The sequence below is a fragment of the Vicugna pacos genome, chromosome 5 (genome assembly GCF_048564905.1).
Source record: "Vicugna pacos chromosome 5, VicPac4, whole genome shotgun sequence".
Classification (NCBI taxonomy): Eukaryota; Metazoa; Chordata; class Mammalia; order Artiodactyla; family Camelidae; genus Vicugna; species Vicugna pacos.
This window is the reverse complement of record NC_132991.1, coordinates 73,699,569-73,720,411: the sequence shown is the minus strand read 5'-3', so window position 1 is coordinate 73,720,411 and position 20,843 is coordinate 73,699,569. Positions and strand designations below refer to the sequence as shown.

General features: G+C 39.8%; 1 protein-coding gene across 3 annotated transcripts in view; it reads right to left on the bottom strand.

Moving 5' to 3' along the window:
* The window catches only part of DNAH7 (dynein axonemal heavy chain 7), a 209,878-nt gene extending 201,789 nt beyond the window's left edge, over positions 1–8,089 (bottom strand). For all 3 annotated transcript variants that reach the window (XM_072961566.1, XM_072961567.1, XM_072961568.1), the window contains exons 1-2: positions 7,951–8,089; positions 2,355–2,414 (exon numbers count right to left, since the gene is read on the bottom strand). In XM_072961566.1, coding sequence (XP_072817667.1) covers positions 2,355–2,414; positions 7,951–7,965 — 75 coding nt within the window. In that variant the 5' untranslated portion in view covers positions 7,966–8,089. The remainder of the gene's footprint in view (positions 1–2,354; positions 2,415–7,950) is intronic.
* Between the last annotated feature and the right edge of the window lie 12,754 nt (positions 8,090–20,843).

The following is a 20,843-nucleotide window of genomic DNA, read 5'->3' as shown; positions in this document are numbered from 1 at the left end:
AAAGCAAAAGGTCCCTTTCTTTATGACTTGTGGGAGTCAGAGCAGTCCTCACTACCCTACTCACAGCGAGACAGGAGGGAAGAGGGCAGGGCATAGCAATTAGCACCAAGGTGGTGGAAGAATCAATTCCCAGCAGACCTTGAGCTTCAATACACGATCACTGAAATACAAGAGCAAGCTAAATGGCACTCCTATGGGTGCTATGACAGTTTCAAAGCTCACCATAAAAGGTCAAAGGGTGAGTGTTGACCCAGTTTCTGGGAATCCCAGACCCTTCCCCAAAGTAGTTGGAATAATCTTCCCACTTGTTAGCATATGAAGTTACCAAGCCCATAAAAACTAACAACTCCCACACCTTATTTTTCTCATTTTTTCCTAGCCAATCCCAACTTCGGAGGCCTCCGAGTAAGATGCCCCACATTTTGTCTATGGAATGTGTATCCCCGAGGCCTTTCTCTTGCCTTTTGAGATGGCCCACACTCTGTCTATGGAATGTGCATCTCTGAACAAATCTACTTTTACTCAACTACGGCTCGCTCCTGAACTCTTTCCTGTGTGAAGCCAAGGACCCTTACTTGGTAAGGTGCATCCCAGGGACTCACCTGGGACCTGGGAAATGGCCATTCTCTTGTACCCAATTTTTTCCTGTGTCAAAAGCACCTTTCTTCACTTAGTGAAAGAGTCTATTTCCACAGATCCTATGTGGGTAGAATTAGCTACAAAAATCGTAGGTTAACTTCATTGTTTTCTGCAACCTCCGCCACCCCGAGAAAAGTTGTGTGTTGCTAAAAATGGCCTAATGGCTCCAATTCTGCCACTTATCCTTCCATCTACAATGTTCATTATTTAAGAACAAACTAGTTTTTATGAAAAATGTAAATAAATGCAATTATTACCCCCCTAAAAATCTTAACTACTGCTGGAAAATTTTATCCGAGTGCAAACCTTAATAGTCAAATACACCTTTTTTGATCAATGGAATATTTTTAAAATATCTCTTTCAAATAGTATTTATCTTCAAAGACATAAAACTCAAATGATATGGAAGAAAAATTGCAAGATAAAGTCAAATATGAGCACAGTATAAGATTTAAACCAGCTAAATAAACATTTTAAGCAATTATATGCCTCACTAGCTAGAAAGGATTATTCATTTCAGCCACTGGATATTTATTCAGTAAGTAAATTTAAATTTAGCTAATATTTCTAGGCCTATATATATACACTAACAAAAATTTTTTTAAAAACCTAGTGGCAATTTTTGTTCCATTTTTAAACGTGTTAAATTTTTAAAGAGAAAATAAAATATCTATTCCATTTCAGGTCTTTGTCTTTTAACATAGAAAACTTAAGTATTTTCAGAACTAAAAAAAAAAATCTCTGATTTTATTTTCTAGAACATGGTGTGATAATCTTGGCATTACTGATACAAAGAGGTTCACAATTAAAACGTGTACTTTGAAATATTCAAGAACATTCACCTGAAATTTTCACTGGAGTTTTCTTTTTAATCTGAAAAACTCCTTTATCTCAAATTGTTAGAGATCTTCTTTGTGTGAAGCCACCTAGATTTCAGTTTATAGTTCATTCTGAGCTTTTGAAATACCTTTCAAAATAAATAATGTTTACATTGAAACTCCACTTAAACTCAACTTGCAGGAGTCACAAGAGTGTAACTTAAAGCTATTAAACTCAACATAATTATTTGATAGCAAATTTTATTGCAGTAAAATCTAATTTGTCCAGCACATGATCAACTGAAAATGTCTATTAACTACCTCTTCCACAGGACAATGATAATTTAACATGAACAAAGTGTGAAAAAGGATGGCCAAGATCCAAGAAATCTCCTGTAGCTAAAAGCACTGGAAGAGGCATCTTTTCAGAGATCATCAAATGAACTACTCTCACTTCAAACCCAGAAGCTGGGGCAGAGTTAAGTGACTCCCCAACTGTCACACAACCATTAATGAAAAATCTGCTATCCAAGTCCTTGTTTCCCCACTCCAATAGTGCTTCTACCGGCCCATCTCCACAATTCTTTTATTCAGAATACTCCAAAATTCTGTACATACTAGGTTATTATGGCTTACAGTACGTTTATTAAGACAGCTGTATTTCCTAAGGGGTGTATGTATGTGTGTGTAAATATACATATACACACACATATGTGTGTATATATATATATATATATATACACACACACACACACACATCATAGATGATCTCCATCAGAAAAGAAAATGGAGCACAGAAATTTAAAAATCAGAAATTAAGTAACTTAGTTGTAAGTTTGAAAACTAGTAAACAACATTGTTATAAAAGCAATAAAGTGTGAGATATTGATAAATTACCGTAGACCATGGTAAAAATCTGACTGGTGTCTTGGATTTTTCTTTGCTGGCTGATTTATTCTGCATGAAAAAAATACAAAAAAAAGCAAACTGTTTACTCTGTTAATGCTAAAATTGATTCATCAACCAAATTTTACAGAGTATGTAATATAAAGCAAAGCACATATCACCCAAAATATTCTAAAACACACTTTACAGATGGGTTAATACAGTGTACAGAAAATCATAAGGAATCCACAAAAATTATTATAGCTAATGCAAGAGTTCAATAAGGCTGCAAGATTCAAAATCAATACACAAAAATCAATTCTATTTCTAGATACTAACAACAAACAATCCAAAATTGAAATTGAGAAACAAATTCACTTACAATAGCATTCAAAAGGGTGAAATACTTAGAAATAAGTTTAACAAAAGAAGTGCAAGACTTGTACAATAAAAGCTATAAAACATTATTGAAAGGAATAAAAGAAGACCTTAATAAATGGAAAGACACCTCACGCTCATGAACTGTAAGAATAATATTGTTAAAATGCAATACTTTCCCCTAAAAATAATCTACAGATTCAACACTTGCTATCAAAATCCCAGCTGCCTTTTTTGGGTAGAAATTAACAAGTTGATCATAAAATTCACACGGAAATGTAAGGGACCCAGAATAGCCAAACAGTCTTGAAAAAGAAGAACAAAGTTGGCAGACTTGCACTGAAAGACTTCACAACTTACTGCAAAGCTACAGTAATGCAGACTGCATAAGGATAAACATATAGATCTATAGATCAAAGGAACAGATTGGGAGTTCAGAAATACACCCATGCATTTACTGGCAATCGATTTTTGACAAGAGTGCCAAGACAGTTCAGTGGGGAATTGGTCATATCTTAATTTATCTGAGTCTAATTAGTGTCCATTTACTTAGTCCCCACCTCCCTTCTCCACTGCTAAAACTTGATTTTTTTTTTCCCCAGAATGTACCACTTCCTAGGGGGACAATGTATTCATGTTAAGGCATTCTCACATTACTGTAAGTTACATTTGTGTTATTTAGCAGTAACTTCCAGAGAAGAATGCCTTTATCTTCTTTGCAATGGAGAATAATTCCATGGTGGGGGTACTCTGATTTATAAAACAGATAATATGAGTTGCACTTTGGCCACTTATCAATTTCTTGCCTCTCATGATCGAATCAATGTTTTTTTCGCTCTCCTTGGTGGTTCTTTAGGAATCTACAAACATTTTTCTCCAGCTGGCACAATGCTAGAGAGAGTTCAAAAGGGACACTGTAAGAGGAAGGGACTTTTCTTCCTCGTTCCAGTGCTTTTTCTTGTTGCTCCTATGGTGTGGCTGCCAGCTGCCAGCATCCTTGCCGGTGGACACCTTCCCAACCTGCAGTGTGTGCGTGACCCAGTGGCAGTCACCCTCCAGCAGGGCTGCAGGTTTCACTGGCACTCCTAAGGGCAGCTTTCCAGCAAGTTTCCCTTACATCAAAGAGGGAAACTGCCTTTCAAACTCTCTCAAGCAAGATGGTTTTCTCACTTCCCACATTGAGAACTTTCCTGATTTTCACAGCTGAATAGCTGTATAGCTGTATGTATGAATATAATGCAATTTATCCATTCTCCTGTAAATGAACATTTAGCTTACTTCCAATGCTTCTCTATTACAAAAGATGTTTTAATAAACATCTTTTAGCATGAATTTTAATATAAACACAATTTCATCTCATGCACACATATATACTATATAGGTTGTGTGTATAGCAAATTTTTTTCTATTTAATTCCACTGGTATATTTGTCTATCTGTGAACAAATTATGTAACATTGTCTAAATTACTGTGACTTCACAAGGTCTTGAAATCCATAGGACAATTCTCCCCACCTTAGTATTCTTAAAAATTATTATCCACGATCTTGGCCTTTACCATGTGAATTTTAGGATCTACATTGCTTGAAACTTTGGGGGATTTTGACAGAAACACATTGAAATTTCTAGAATAATTTGGAAAAAACTGACATCATTATGATATTGACTCTTCATGAATACCATGTATTTCTTTATTCACATCCTAGGAGTATATTGGGAAGTGTATCCTTTGAAAACATTTTACAATATTCTTCATAAAGGTCTTATACATATTTTGTTACTTATATTCTTAGGTACAAAGATTGAGTGAAAAAATGTATCATAGGATCTAAACAACTGACTTACAAACTTTTAATCCCAGCTGATTTGTCAACAGGGAAATATCTATGAAGTCTGCATCTACTTATAATTTCTGTGATGGTTATTCTTTGCCCCAATCCAGTCCCATGTTTTCCTTCCCACTCTGTGCCTGTAAGGCTGACTTCTATGTATGGGTATCATCTGGGCTTCCAGCACTTTGGCTTCCAGTGTGGATTAAGCAATGAGAAGCACCCTTAGGAGACGAGAGGATGAGGGGAGAGTTTGGGATATTTCTTTCCTAGTTCTCCCTGTTTTCCATAGTTTTGATAGTAGCCAAATTCTTCCAGAGCTCAGCTCCTCTCAGAAGCTACCATTCCAAGCCCCCAGTTCTCCCCAGTTACTGAGAATGAGGCTTCCTTTCTTTGACCCGCCTGGCCCAGGAGTGGTAATGGCTTTCTGTTGTTACTAATCCTTACGTGCCTCCCATCCCTGTTGGTTCCTTCCTTTAACCTTGCTAACACCTCTCCAAATGGTCTTTTTGTAAGTTTTCTTCAATTAAATCCTTTTGAGCATGCCATCTGTTTTCTCTTGGGATCCTGACCAACAATTTTACACCACCAGTATGAAAATTGCTAGAGTCAAGGTCTTCTTTAAGTAGTCTGGCTTGAAGCTTAGTTTTTATTTTGCTGATTTTCAATGACTTGTCTATCAGTAGGGATATTTTAAGCCTGCTTTAATCCAAATTTAACCATTCTGATCAAATGACCAGAATCTATGAATGTGTCTGGTTAAAAAAATCAACAATACTCTTACTAAGTTGTCTGGGTAAATCAACAACCACCTCTCAAAATTTAATAGGGTTGACTTAAATATAGTCATCATATGTTCTGAGTTTTGGCTGTTAAAATCAATCACCATGCTGTTGGCCTCATAGCCAACTGTTTCCACTCTGATCTCCTTTTTAAGCAATCACATCAGGAAGATATGATGAAGGAAAACAGAATGAGCACCATATAATGGAAAATTATTTAATTTAACCACTAGAAAAAGTGCCAGGGTGGCGATAGGCTGACAGATTTTCCCTCTTCTCTGCCCACAATCTGTAGTGGATTTTGTGGGGAGCTTCGTCCTCTGTGGATATTTGTATTTTAAACCCCTGAAAGTTCTTCAACTGAAACTCAAAATGCCTTATGTTTTATCTAATTTTAAAAAATGAAATGAGCAGTTGCAAGGGATTTATATTTCTTTTAAATACTTCACTTAAGAGTTCAGACTGCTATTCCTGAAAAATGCCATGTCACTTGCAACTTTCCACTAATGAGATGAATATATTAAAAGCTCCTTCAGCAAATATGATTTTACCACCTGCTCACTTTTTCAAACTAAATGAATACAGAAGTAAATGTCACATAAAAATGGCATTTCCAAGAGTTTAATCCATTCCGTTTGTTTTAGGTTAAAATATAAAAGTTTTTCCCTCTTTCAGAAGGAAAACTATACTCAAAATTAGCATAAAAGTTTCAAGAGTTTTAAAATTAAAGATCACCAAAGCAGTGAGAGAAGGACCTCTGCTGTTTAAAAATAGCAGGTAGAACATGTAAATAATTCTACATGGGATCATGCCCATTCTTTCAAGGTCTCACTGTCTTTTCACTAATATAGTCCCTTTGAGGGGAGGAGTGAGGGGTGTAATTTCCAAATATCACTTTTATTAAGAAAAAGTGAAACTTAATTGCCAACAGGTTTTTAGTGGCTGCTTTTTAGTTGTAAACTGGTCAACCGGGGCTTTGTGAAATAACAGCTATTAAGAAATACCACTGCAAACATGGTAAACATGTATTTTAAATTTCCACACCATAGAATATGATTCAAGATCAAGCCAAAGACTGACGTGGGCATCAGGCCGATTGATTTACTTTTTTGATTAATTAATGAATTAGGGTTTTGACATTTTCTGTTAGCAATCTACAACTCGATGTTACTTTTAACATTTCCACAATAAACTCTAACACCACCAAAAAATGATAAAGCCTTGAAAAGGAAAGAATTACAGTTTAGAGTCAAACAAGAAGCTAACCAAAATTTGCAGGCTTAAAAGGTAAGTTGTTTTCCACTCATCAACAGGATGCTTAAAGGTTCCTTTTCCATACAAAACTAGAGTTAGAGCTGCTTTCTAGCTGCCCAGAATCATACCCACGTTCAGCGTCTCCCCATTCTGTTCTGGCATTAAGATGTTTGACCATTGCGCAGCATTTCTTTTGTTTAGTTACTCTTAAGTTCAGTAAAGAAAGAGTTCTCGAAAGTAGCTACCGCAACAGGTGTTACCAATCGGGTTCCTTTTGCCAAAATGCTGAGACGTTGAGGTTCGCAGCAGAGAGGATTTGTTCACAAGGCGGCCAAGGAGGAGACAGAAGAACAAATCTCAAATCCAGCTCCCAGAAGACAAGAGGCTGGGGTATTTATGGGATAAAGAATAAGGCAGCAGGGCGGTCTGAGGCGTCAGGGGGCGTGGGGAGCGTGGGGAAAGGTGATTGGGAAACGGTGTGGTTATCATCATTCAGTGCAGGTGTAACTAAGCTACAGGCTTCCACAGTTTCAAGAATGGAGACCTAGCAGGAGCTGAAGGTGGAACTTTTGCCCCTCCAATGTCAAAAGGTCGCCACGCGGAACACTCTGGCATGCCCAGTTGGAGGGTGGGTGATCCTGTCCAGTCTTAACCAGCTCAACTCGAAAGAGACACAGCTGACTCCAAGCTCCCGGAAGACAGCTGAGGCAACCTCTTATTATTTAGGCTACATGCTGCTTGGAGGACACGCAAGTCTTTTGTAGCAACAATTAAAAGCGAGTTTGATTAGTGAAGGCAGGTGAAATGGATTTGACTAATCACCCACATTTTCACCCCCATTTTTTGTTACATGCCATGGAGATGTTTTCCTAAGAAGACATTCCATTTGCCATATGGCATCTTATTTGAACTTCGTAACAACCTTGGAAAGGAGGAAAAATTGTTCTCATTTTCCCCCTTCGCATAAAAGGGAGAGAAGGCTTATTACAAAGACCAAGTGATTTGTCTGCAGTCGCACAGCTAGGGAGGGGCTTGAATTCCGGTCCTAGAGCCCAAATCCACGGCAACTCCCCACTGAGCTTCTCCCACCCCAGCACACCCACCATTTGCATACGGTGGACCCTCTGGGGCCCACTGCTCGAGTGTTGTGTTTGGTTGTTATGACAACATCAAGTAGGAACGGTTGGGAAGGAAGTATATGAGTTTTCACAGAAAACGCTTAGTATCCCACAGCATAAGTGGGGTGAAGAAGCTGTACCCCGCGGGGTCACAACTGGGGAGCCCGGAAGAACTGGGCTTCCATCAGTTTTGAAATACGACGCAAGCTTCGCGGCAGGACGAGCCTGGTGAGGAGCCGCCCTCTCACCTGCTGGCTGCTCATGGCTGTGAGGACGCGCTGGCGGCACCTGGTGGCTCCTGAATCGCTCCTGCCCCGAGCCCCCGCGAACCCCTTGGACAAGAAACGCCGCGCCCGAGGACTCGGCGGTCTCCGCTCCCTCAGCGCCGGGCTGTTTAGCTTCCCGGCAGAGTTGGTTGCTAAGCAACAGGCCCGCGCAGATTCCATTTCCGGTCACCTGTTGCTCCTGGGCCAGCACCCGGGCACTGGCCGCGCGTTCCCGCGGGAGGCGCTTTCCAGGGCGCGTGGTGGCGCCCGAGCCAGTGCGGTGCGTCCGCAGCCTGCGGCGCAGTGAGATGCCTTTTGATAACTGTCGTCACACTTCTGCACCCTCTTTCTAACTTAGCCGGGTGCTCCGGGTCTCTGCCTTTATTCCTGTTTTCCTGTTTAACTTTATCCGTGCCTAGAATGTCTTGGAGGACTGGTGGAATGAAATGATTGCAAATTTCAACGCTTTTGTGGGCGAGTCAAATTAGAACACAGCATGCAAAGGCTGGAAGGAGTAAACACCTCTCTTCTGTTATCCATGGGTTTTCCAACTCCTGTCCTTTTCTTGACTTTTCCAACACACTAGAAAACTATCCCTTGGAAGAATACCAGAAAAAAACCTTCAAGAACTTATTTAAATCAACATTCCTGGAGGGTCTACTACACGGAAGTGCTGTGCTAAGGACTAGGCATACAAACGTGAACAAGACACCGCTCCTTCAGCACAGACTATGGGAGTATTCAAATAAGCAGTTAAAATACGGTGGAGACAACATGGGAATGAGGGTCCTCGGGGAGAACACAAAGTACAACCTTCTTAATTTCTCTTGGAAGATGTGAATCTGAGATCTGAAGGAAGAAGACATGGTCAGACAAACAATGCTGAACGGCAGAAAGCAGATTAATATAAAGGCCCCAGAAAACGGTGGATGGTTGATGGAAGAACTGAAAATAGTTCTGAAAGTTTGAGAGTAGATTTGGGTAAAGGGAGTTAGAGAAAATCTAGAGATGAAGGTGAGGTGACATGCAGGTGCTATATCTTAAAGGACTCTCTATCACATGGTATGGAGTTCAGACTTCAAGAACAAACGATCTTTACTAGAAAGTGTTTTGTTCAGAAATGACAAGATGCCATCCTAAGATTCATATGGCATTTCAAGGGACCTGGAAGAGCCAAAACACTCTTGAAAAGAAATAAGTTTCCTGATATCAAAACTTAGAGTGAAGCTACAGAATTCATTACAGTGTCTTTTCGACAAAAGAGCTGGGAAAACTGGATATCCAAATGCAAACGAATGAAGTTGGCTTACTATCGTATACAAAAATTCACTAAAATGAATCAAAGTCCCAAGTGTAAGAGCTAAAATTATGAAACTTTAAGGAGAAAACACAGGGGGAAAGCTTCATGACATTGGATTTGGCAATAAATTCTTGGATATGACATCAATTGCATAAGCAACAAAAGAAAAAATAGGCAAAATGGACTTCATAAAAATTTAAAACCTTTGTACGCTATCAACAGAGTAAAAAGATAATGCATAGAATGGGAGCAAATATTTGCAAATCATATATCTGATAAAGGATTAATATCCAGAATATAGAGAGAATCCCTAAACTCAACAACAGTAACAAACAATCTGATTCAAAGAATGGCAAAGGATTCAATCAGACATTCTGGCAAAGAAGATATACAAATGGCCTATAAGCACATGAAAACACGCTCTGCATCACCAATCATCAGGGAAACGCAAATCAAAGCCACAAAGAGACTCCATTTCACAGCCAATAGAACGGTTTTTTTTTTAAAGATAATAAAAAGCATTGATGAGGATATGGGAAAACTGGAATACTGTATGCTACTGGTGGCAATGCAAAGTGGTGCAGCCATTATGGAAAACAGTATGACAGTTCCTTAAAAAATTAAAAACAGAATTACCATATGATTTTCCACTTCTGGTATACACCCCAAAGAACTGAAAGCAGGAACACAAACATATCTGAACACCCATGTTTATAGCAGCATTATGCACAACAACCAAAAGATAGAAGAAACCCTTGTCTACTGAAGGATGAACAGATAAACAAAATCAGGCAATTTAATGGGAAATTCTTAATAATGTGCATACTGGTATTTATTTATTTTTTAAAAGTTAACAGGCATATAAAAAATGCTCAAATAGACCAAAACTTTACACAAGAAACAAGTCTCCCTCCCACTCCTGACCCATCTTTCACCTCCCTAGAGACAACCAGTGTCACTAGTTTCTTTGGCAGACCTCTAGAAATTCCTATACATAAACAGAAATATATATCTCTTTTATTTAAACAAATGCTTGCATACTACACACAATCTATTTCTGTAATTTGCTTTTTCTACTTTTCCTATAATACATCTCAGAGATGGAGGCATATCATGCACTCATTCTTTTTGACACTGCATAGTGTTCCACTACAGATTCTCCACAATTTCTTAACTAGTCCATCATTGATGGATACCATGGGAATATTATTCAGCCTTAAAAAGGCAGGAAATTCTGACACATGCTACAACATGGATGGGCCATGAAGGCATTATGCTAACTAAGACCAGCCAGTCACAAAAGGACAAATACTGCATGATTCCATTCACATAATATACATAGGCAAATTCATATAACTGGGATGGTAGTTGTCAGGGTTGGTGAGGAGTGAGCAACTATTTTTTAAAGGGTACAGTGTTTTAGTTTTGCAAGATGCACAAAGTTCTGGAGGATGAATGGCGGTGATGGTTGCAGAACAATGTGAATGTACTTAATGCCACTGAACTGTACTTTTTTAAATGATTAAAACTGTCAATTTTCTGTATATTTTACAATTTGTTTAACTTTTAAACTTTTTTTTAAAAAAGAGGAAAACTGAAGCCAAATAAGGAGGGGGAAGAGGAGGAGGAGGAATGACAGGATCACACTGGCATTTCTGAAAGCACATTCTAGCTTAATTTTAGTGGAGAGAGAAAGTAAGACTGGAAGCAAGAGAGAGACCTATTAGGAGGCTATGACAAGAGTTCAGTGAGCGGTGATGGTGGCTGGAACCAGGCTAGCGATGGAGGTAACAGAAGTGGACAGATTCAAGAGACATTTAGGAGGTGGTTTCATTAGAATGTGGATGTTTAAAAGGGAGAAATAAGATTCAGGATCATTTTACTGCTCAGATACCTGTATGGATGATGCAGTACAGAAAAGAGGATGAGGAGCAGGCTTTAAAGAGAAAGTGACAAGTCCAGGGTGTGGCACCGCGACTGTGAGATACCTACCAGACATGTGAGTGCATACATGGACAGCAGGGGGCGTCAAAGCTCAGAAGATAATTTCTGAGCAAAGGACATGAATTGGAATTGGAGACTGATTAATATATAAATGACATTCAGTCCATAAGCATAGATGAGATGGCTCAGGGAGTATGTAAAACAAGAACAGAAGAGCATCTAGGATAAAAAGTAAACAAACAATATTTAAAAGTTAGACAGAAGGGAACCCTGGAAGGAGGACTGAGAAGTGGCTAGAGATCACTGGGAACTGAGAGAATAGACCCATGGAAACCAAAGAAAAGAATATCTCAAGGAGGAGAATTTGGTCAGCAGTGTCAAATGCTTTGGAACGTAAGTAATTGAAGGATTCAAAAGTATCCATTGACTAGAGCAATAAGGAAGTCACTGCTGAATGTGGCAAAGGGATTTCAACACAATGAGGCAGGAAGATACGGACCAGATCCCAGAGGCTGGAGAATGAAGGTGGGGGACTGCCAGTGTAGACAAATCTTCAAAAATGTTGCGTTACGAACAAGAGAGATGGGGTGGGGGCCAAGGGGAATCATGGATACAAGGACCTTATTTTTTTCAAACAAGGGAATTTTGCTTGGGTTTGTATGCAAATGGGAAGGGAGAGGATGAAGATGAAGGGAAAAGTTAGAAGGAGATAGAATCACTTCCAGATGAAGGACCCCTTGTAAGGACACTTGTAACAAGGAGGGAGGAGAGGAGGATGAGTGGAGATGTGGGTGTTGAGAGATATGCTGGTGTGTAGTGGGGCGGATTTCCAAAAACTGAGTTTCATTTTCTCTGTGATGTTAGGAACAAAATCACCTGCTAAGACCTAGAGGGAAGGTACCAATCAGAGCTTAAAGGAAAATTGGAGCAGAATGAAGTTTTGAAATAACTGCTTGGCAGAAAAGGAGAGAGAACAGAAGTGATGAAGGAAATTGAGGAAGGGTCCAGATGAAGCTGAGGCCTCTGAAATAGTAGTGACAGAAATCTACACTCCAAAGATACTCAACAGACCAGGCTCAGGTTCAGAGAGGACTGACACACAGCACATTTCCCAGGCGTGTGCGACAGAAGGAGAGCTGATGGCTCACAAGCAGACTAAAGAAAGAGGCAGACAGGCCACTCCAGATCGGCAGGTGGCGGGTTTAATAAACCAGGGAATTTACATGCGAGGCTCGTCTTGGGTGCCTGCAAGATGAGTAGATCTCTGCACCCATCTGCCAGAATCTTCAAAGTTTACATCAGTCACGTATGTTGTCCAGATGGCCTGAACAACACATTGCTCTCCCAATGCTGTGTCCTTGTAAACAGCCCCCACTATGGGAATGGAAGAACATGCATTCCAAGGACAGAGGAGGGAATGAGGAGGCTCCGATGGCCTGGGCCGACCTTGTGGGTCAGCCGGCGGTCACCTCCTCTCAATGACCTCCAACAACAACAACAGGGCAAGAGAATGGGGAATCTAGTAAGAGTGAGGTTGCATAAAGAATCTCAGAGCCTAAAATCAATAGAGAAAAAGAAGCTGTTAAATGGGATGAGTGGAGTCACTGTGAGAATGACACAGTGGGAAAAACTGTCAAAGCAGAAAGCATAGGAGTGAGGGTATTGACTCTGTGATTTCAGAAGGGGAGCAATTCCAGGTGTTGACAAGGTCCCCAAAGTATCAAGTATGTGGGCAACGAAAGTAAAGGACTTTTGTTACTAAATGCAAGCTCGTTTGAGGCACAGTGGGGCCAAAATGTCAGAGTTTGGAGCACAGAAATGTTCACTGCAGGGCCAACCAAGGAGAACGGGTGGCTTATGCCCCCCAAAACGCCCAAATCCCCGAAGGGTTCCAGCACAGCATTTTTGAAAGTCAGGTGAGGGACGGGGCGTCAGCTCATGCACAGTTCTCTGGTTGGTTGATGGTGATCCGTCTCTAGGCGCCACAAGGTCGGGGGCTGCGGGCTTACCATCATCAAGTCGTTAATTTCTTCCATTTGGTGGTGGTTTTTAGCATCTGAAAAACTCAGAAAATAAGCAAGAGATACTAGTCTCTGGGGACTTCCAGGAGGAGCCCAGCAGAGGAGGTGGGGGAGGGGTCTGCCCTGGGAAAGCCCCATGGGGTCTGGCTCCGTTACAGCTTGGCCATGGAAGGTCAAGGAACTAAGCTGCTAAGGCCATGGCTGTTCCCGTGGATGCTGAAGCACAGAGTGAAGAGAAAACCGTGAGTCTTCAATGAATGAAGCAGAAGACAAGGAGAGAAAATGCTATGAGCCTAAAATTAGTGAGAAGTTTTTCGCTGGGAAACGGAGAGCAAACTCTGCCGACCCCATCGCCTGAACTCGGAAGGTGGAAGAACTGAAAATCCTTCACAGAAATAGAGCCTTCGAGGAGAAACAAATGTTAGTAAAAACCTGGAGGCTGGGGTAAGGTGCAGAGACTGCACGGAAGACCGGGTGCTTTCATATTGGAAGGTTGAGTCAGCCAAGGAGAAGCAAAAAGCACTTAGAAAGTAAGAAAATGAGAAGCAAAACAAGCACCTTGAGGGCTCACTCTGCAGGCCATAGCCAGGAGGCATGAAGGCTGAGAGGTTTCCGTGCCAACATGCTGCCGAAAGAACTAGTCCAAGCAGCTCCCAGGTGTTTAGAAGGAATTCAGGATTCTTCACAGAAACCCAGCACCAACCAGACTGCTTCATTCCTAGTCCACGTGAGCAGGCCCGCGAGGGACAGATGGAGACGCGGCAACAGTCTAGACAGGCAGGAGCCTGGAAAGGTCAGCCGTTCACCTTTCCCCATCTGCGAACTTTCCTTCTTCAGTCCTCTGCTGTCCGTTCACCCCAACCTCAAAAGCCATCACTGAAATAAACATCAGTTTATTCTGACTTTCCACGTTGCCTCCATTTCTAGGTCCTCTGAGGGTCCATTTTTCATTCGCAGAACCCTGTTTCTAAATTTGTCTTCTGCAGGGCACCTTGCCCAAATTATGGAAGGAAAAATCATTTTATAAAAATTGGCAAAGACAGTTCTTTTGTATTTGCCAGTTATTATGACCCCAGTCAAGCACGAGGAATGTGACTCTTGGGACTGAATTCTCATTGTAATTCTTCTAGTAGGCAGTAATGTCACCAACCAGACTGCAGCCAAGATTAGTTCCTGTCCTCATGTTCAGGGTAAGGCTAACTGAAAAACCTGACAAGAACTGAAATATTCAAAAAATATTAGAAGTGAATTTTAGATTAGACAAGTCAGACCATTGGATCCCTCAAGTCATAGAAAGGCACCATTATTTGTCTCCTTGAAAGGCTGCCTTATACACCTATGGAAGTCCATTTTAAGAGATGGTATTGATATCTGGGAACAGAAACTGGTTGCTTCAGTTAACCAAATACGAAAGACCACATGGAGAACAGAAATTGACTTGCTGATACTTTGGTTCCTTGCGTTTATGATCTTGTGTTTTCTCTGATGGTTTGGATGGGTTTTTTTGCTAAAAGGATTTTATTAGACGTGGACCAAGTGCTTGCTTAAGGATTTTATGTCCACATTTGTGCTGACTCTAAGGGACTCTTTCATGAGAAGATATTCTATTTTCCTTTAAACTATATTGTATAAGCTTATGCACTGAGTTCTGACTTGTTAGGCTGTTATTTGTTGCTACTTTATTTTTAACCTCCTGCTTTTGAAACTGTACCAAATGTGGAAGGAAGGAGGTGGTGTGAGTTACATGTGCTCCTTCTGAGGCAGTGTGGTGGCTTTTTATGATCGTGGGGCATGGTATGAGGCTGAGAATATCGAGTGTACAACTTAAAGCAGAGTCCAGAATATGGTGTTCTTTTCTCAGCCAGTGCCTTTCTCTCTCTGGGAACCTGTACACATCCTCATCTTCCTCATCTTGCTTAGTCGACAAATATTTCTTGAACACCTGCTGCGGGCCAGGCACTGTTGTAGGCATGGGAGGGACAGGGACAGCTGAGATCTCAGCTCCTGTTCTATTAAAGAGAAATGGAAAAGTAACAAGAAGGAAAAAGTATATTCATGAGCTATTAATTTATTTCAGAGGATGAAATGTGCAAGCAGAAAATGAAACAGGGTAAGGGAGAGACTGCAATCAAGGACATTCTCTCCGAGGAGGGGACATTTGAGCTGAACCTTGAATGACAATGAGGAACCAGCCTTTCAAAGATATGAGGAATGGGTTTCCCAGGAAATGAGAGAGCCTGAATGTGAGAATGAACTTGACACATTCAAGGGCCTGAAGGCAGCCAGGAACACAGTGGGAAGGATCTTATTTTAATCGGGTGGAGAAACTATGAAGAACTGAAGTGGGGCAAGAGTGGAAGCAGGAAGGCCAGTGAGGAGCCTCCTGAGGTAGGTCAGGGAGGTGACAAAGGTGGCTTGACCTTGGGGAGGGAACGGAGATAGAGAGTAGGGGACAAATCGGGGATATATTTTGGAGAAAAACCTGGTAAGATGTGCTGATGGACTAGGTGTAAGGAATGAGAACAAGGTAAAATGGTTGTTAGGGCTTTTGTTTGTTTGTTTGTTTGTTGCAGTTGTTGTTTTGTCTGAGCTCCTTGGTAGATGGCAGTACGTTTAACTGAAATGGGGAAAGCAGAGGGTGGGGGGCATATGCCGGAAGGTGCAAGAAAATAAAAAACTTAGTTTTCAAACATGTTAAGTTTGAAAGTTTCAGATGCCTATTAGACACCCTGGTAAGATGCTGAGGAGACTGAAAACTACACAAGCCTGGGTTTAGCTCTGGGCATGGATTAGGTTAGAAGTTCATCCACAGAGAGATGGTAACTGAAGCCATGAGATTAGATGAGATCAAGAAAGAAAGGGTAAATAGAAACAAAAAGAAAGGTGGTTCAAGGATCAAGCCCCAAGGCTCTCATTTTCTCTTTCTGGAAACTAGAAATTTTAAAATTACAGATTTTGTCAACCTTTTAACAGAGTCATGCAAGTACAAAATTAGACTTCACAGATATCTTAGACACAAAAGAATCCTATGGCATTTGGTTGACAATTCATGCATGTGGTATTTGTTTGTGAAAATACTGAGCTATATATGGACCAATTCCCATAAAAACAAATAACGATGCTGCTTTATTACCACATGCTGACCTTTGACTAATCACAACCAGATCTGGAAAAACACAAATGATTGCACTTGGTTTCTTTGAACACTAGAGGGAGATACATACACTTGCAAATCAGAGAGAAAAATCGCTTTGGGATTTTTCTTCCCTATAGAACTACTCTGTTGCAATATACTTATAGAATATTTTACATTTTGATATTTTTGAAATCATCAAGAAATTAGTCATGTGTTAGCACTTAAATAAATTACATGTTTTTGGAAAGTGACCTGATTTCTTTCTCAAACCAGGTTGTATTAAAAGGCTATTTCACATATGCTTATGACATCTATATTTTCAGGTGATGCCTTGGTCATTTTCCTCTCGGGCAATGTGAAGCAATAATACAAAAATCAGTCCATTTTTATTTGGAGAGACATCAGTTCTTTGTTCCCAGGAATTCTGGTAATATGCTCACTGTAAGCCAAAGTGTCAAAAGCTTTGACTCTCGACCTTATGTTTGTGGACCCTGGGAACGCGTTGTACTTCATCACGCTCAGTGTTTTCCAGGTGGCTTAAAGGTCATTGGCACTGACTTCGTTCTAGACTTTTTATTTGCCCAATACAATGCTCTTTGACTTTGCTAGGTAATCGCATAGATATGTAGTGTTTTCATGACTGCTTGGGGCAGCTAGAAAACTTTCTCTTTATTTACTTTGGTAATCTTTCCAAAGAACATACTGTAAAGTGTCCTCTTTGCCTGATCAAAGGTTGAGTGTGAGCCTGATCCAACAGTTCTTAGCCTACCAAATACTTTGTTTGACCTTGGAACTAATTTAATAAGTCCTTTTTACTGTAACTTCCACACTGAAATGCTTCTGGTAATTGAAGGGGGGAAAATGTGTTTTCTAGCTCTCTGGAAGGAATACAGTGCAGGGAAAGAGGTTATTTTCTGGAGTCAAGGCTGGTATGAATCCTGTCTTTGGATTAATGTTAACTAAACATATTGTGGTGATCATTTCACAATACATACATGTATCAAATCATTATGTTTTACAACTTAAACTAATACAATGCTTTGTAACAATAACATCTCAAAAAAAAAAATCCTGACTTTGTCTCTACTGGTTGGTGAAGGCAAACAAGTTACTTTGCATCTCTGAACTACTATTTTTTTTTTCTCAAAATTGGAATCACAACCTTGTAGAATTGTTGTGGAGACTAATTCAGATAATGTAGAAAAAGCATCTGGCTTAACTTCCAGTAAAGAGCAGGCATTTCAAGTTCCCTGGGCCTTCCTCTTTCCTTCCATGTGAAATGTTTTAGAAAAATAGCCCTATAAATCATATGTTCATAGATTACGCACTATGAAGTATTCGTCAAGTCCCAGTGATATGTACAGAATGTGACCTGGGCCACATCGCAGTTGTATTGCCCTGTGTTCTACATGATGAGGACAGACACAGGACGTTTGCAAGTGATCAACCACTCGTAAATATGGGCTTGTGAGCGGGGAGAGAGAAGGGGCAGCACTGAACACGTGGTGAAGACTGTCGTCCCTGAAGGAAATGACTTCCCCTTTCCCTTCACAAATGTAAATTTTACCTCCTCACCACCATAAAGGTCCAGTTCAAATCCTCCTTTTTCCAAGGGACATTCCCAGCCTAAATGAACTCATCTCTCCAAACACCTGTAACAGTTATCCAATTCATGCCTTGCAATCCTACTTAACCATTTCATTTACATGTGTCTCCTCAAACAGGTAGGTTCTTGTAAGCATGGTTGCTACAATGTCAAATTTGTAGTGCTTCACTTTAACACACTTCACAGTGCGCTACACAAAGCAGGCTGTATTTGGATGCATTTCTGTCTCAGTTTTCCTTCAACATGAAAGTCAAAATCCTAAATCTTTACTTAGCAGCTCTGTGATGTGACCCACTTGCAGTGTGACTCTGCTTTAGGCTGGTCCCACTTTCCCTCTAAAGAGCACCTAAACAAGGTTCCATGTTCTTCAAGAGGACAAAACAGGAATATACTTCCAAATACTAGTAAGTATAACTGAAGAAACATTGTTTTCCAAAGAGCTGTATGGTACTGTATTTTAAGGAATATTCAGATAACGACTACAGTTTTTGAAAAGCAGATGCAGAAAAAAAAAATATGGAAGCGATTCCTTCCCTCCTACTTTTAATCATTCATAGATCTCTCAGCCGCTAAGTGAAATCTTTAATTGACGTTATCTTCTAAATTCTACACCATTTCTCCTTCCTTTCACATCCCAAGTCCTTAAGTGGGTGGTCTTTACCCACTTAATCCATTTTCCAATTCTTGCCGCTTGATCTCTTTGAAAATCCTCTAAATCGGGCTTCTATTCCCACAGCCCGTGGAACCAGCTTTAATATCACTCAAGACCTTGACCGATGTCTCATTTTTTTCTTAACAAATATTCTGAATTTGATGTTGCTATTACGTCCTTCTTAAAATTACCCCCTTTCTGGTCTTGTGTGACTGCCCAGCCTCATTCTAGTTCTCTCACACCTTTCTGGCTCTCCCTTGCTTGTTCATCCATGTGTGGACACCCCTTCAAGCTCTGCTGGTGCCCTCTCCCCTCAGTTCTCGTGCCAATGGCTCATCTGCTCTTACAGCTTCATTTATCACCCAATGCTTATGGCTCTCCAGTCTGTGTTCCCTGCTGTGTTCTCTCTCACATGAATAGCTATCTCATTGTGTCCAACTGTCTACATGATTTTTCCCCTTTAATTCCCTTTAATTGGAATTCTGTCCAGGACTACAGAACCAAAACTGATTTTCTCTTCCCAGTTTTTCCCTCCTACCTGCAGTCTGAGCTCAATGTCTTGAGTTCATCTTGGTTTTCTCCTTGTTCCCCCACTCCAAATCCAGTCAGTTTGGGTTATTACCTTCACACAGAAGTCTTTCCTATGGATTATTTCTTCCTTTCAGTCCCACTGCCACTTTTGAAATCTAGGCTCTGAAAACCTAGATAACTGTATGGGTCTTTCAACTATTTTCATTGGTTGTTTTATTTTGTTATTTGTTTAGTTTTGATTCTGGTCTCCAGTCAATCCGATATACACACTTAAAAGCAAAAAATACTCAAATAATTCATAATGATTCCATCTTGGGTTTGGTATCATCAAATTCTATTTCAAAAGATCGTTCAATTCCTTCCTCTTTACCAGTCCAGCCTTGTCTCCCACAACTCTCTTCCCTATGTGGTGTCTGTACTGCTGGACATAGAACTACTCAGATCATGACCCTTCACATTTTGACTAAGTTTACGTTTCCTCTGTATCTTTCTTTACCTAACTTTATTTCAATCAAACTTAAAGGCACTCCATCAATTAAGCTTTTGCTCAAACATCCAAAAATGGCCCATTCTTTTTTAAAACAAGAATTCTTATCTTCCAATTTATTAACCATTATTGTTTGCATGAATGCTATTCTCTATTCCTTACTAAATGTGTGTGTGTGTGTTTATATACTTCCATTTCTACTTACTTATTCTTTAAGTCCCAGTTCAAAGATCACTTCCTCTACAAAGTCCTCCCTGACCCTCCCAGGTCTGGTATTACCCAAATATACCCAGCATAGTTTTAGACATGTAATTGAACAGATACAAAAATATTCCAGTTGTTCTATATTTTGGAAAAGAATGACCTCAATGAAATTAATTGCCTTCTCAGACCCAGAGGATACATATATAAATTAACAGGGAATGATGACATTCTTCTAGGTTAAGTATTATTAGTAGAAGCAATAAATAGAAATGAACTCCCAGTTATTCTATTTTCAGTGAAATTAAGCAATAGCTTGTCACTACAGTCTATGAAATACTTATCACTATAGTGTATACAAAATCACTATTTTTGTTTTATAGCTTTTTCTTTCATTACAAAAATAACAAATTGATACTGTCGTGATGAATATATGTAAACATGCATTTGTCAGAATCCATAGAGTGTATAACACAAAGAGTGAACCCTAATATAAACAACAGACTTTAGTTAAAAATAATGTATTAATATTTGCTCATCATTGTAACAGATGTGCCACACTAACACTAACGCTGATAACAGGGGAAGCTGGGAGAGCACAGATTAAGGAGGCATGTAGGAACTCTCTGTATTTTCCATTCAATTTTTCTGTAAAACTAGTTTTCTCTAAAACTATCCCAAAAAGTCAAGTCTATTAATTTTTTTAAAATAATATTTATTGTAGAAAATGTAAAATATCACATAAAAAAACAAGGAATAAAATTTAAAAACAACTTCAAGCTTACTACTCTATCTGCCAATGTTCCGTTATCCCTTGGGTCTACCACTCATCCTATCTCTCTATTATCTATATATCATGTGTCTATTAATCACCTATCAATTATCTATCCATCATCTATCTATCTGCCTATCTGTCTATATATTACTGGATGATACTTTATCCATTATTATTATGTGATTAGTTTTTAGACTATCTAATCATAAGTCATAAGCATTT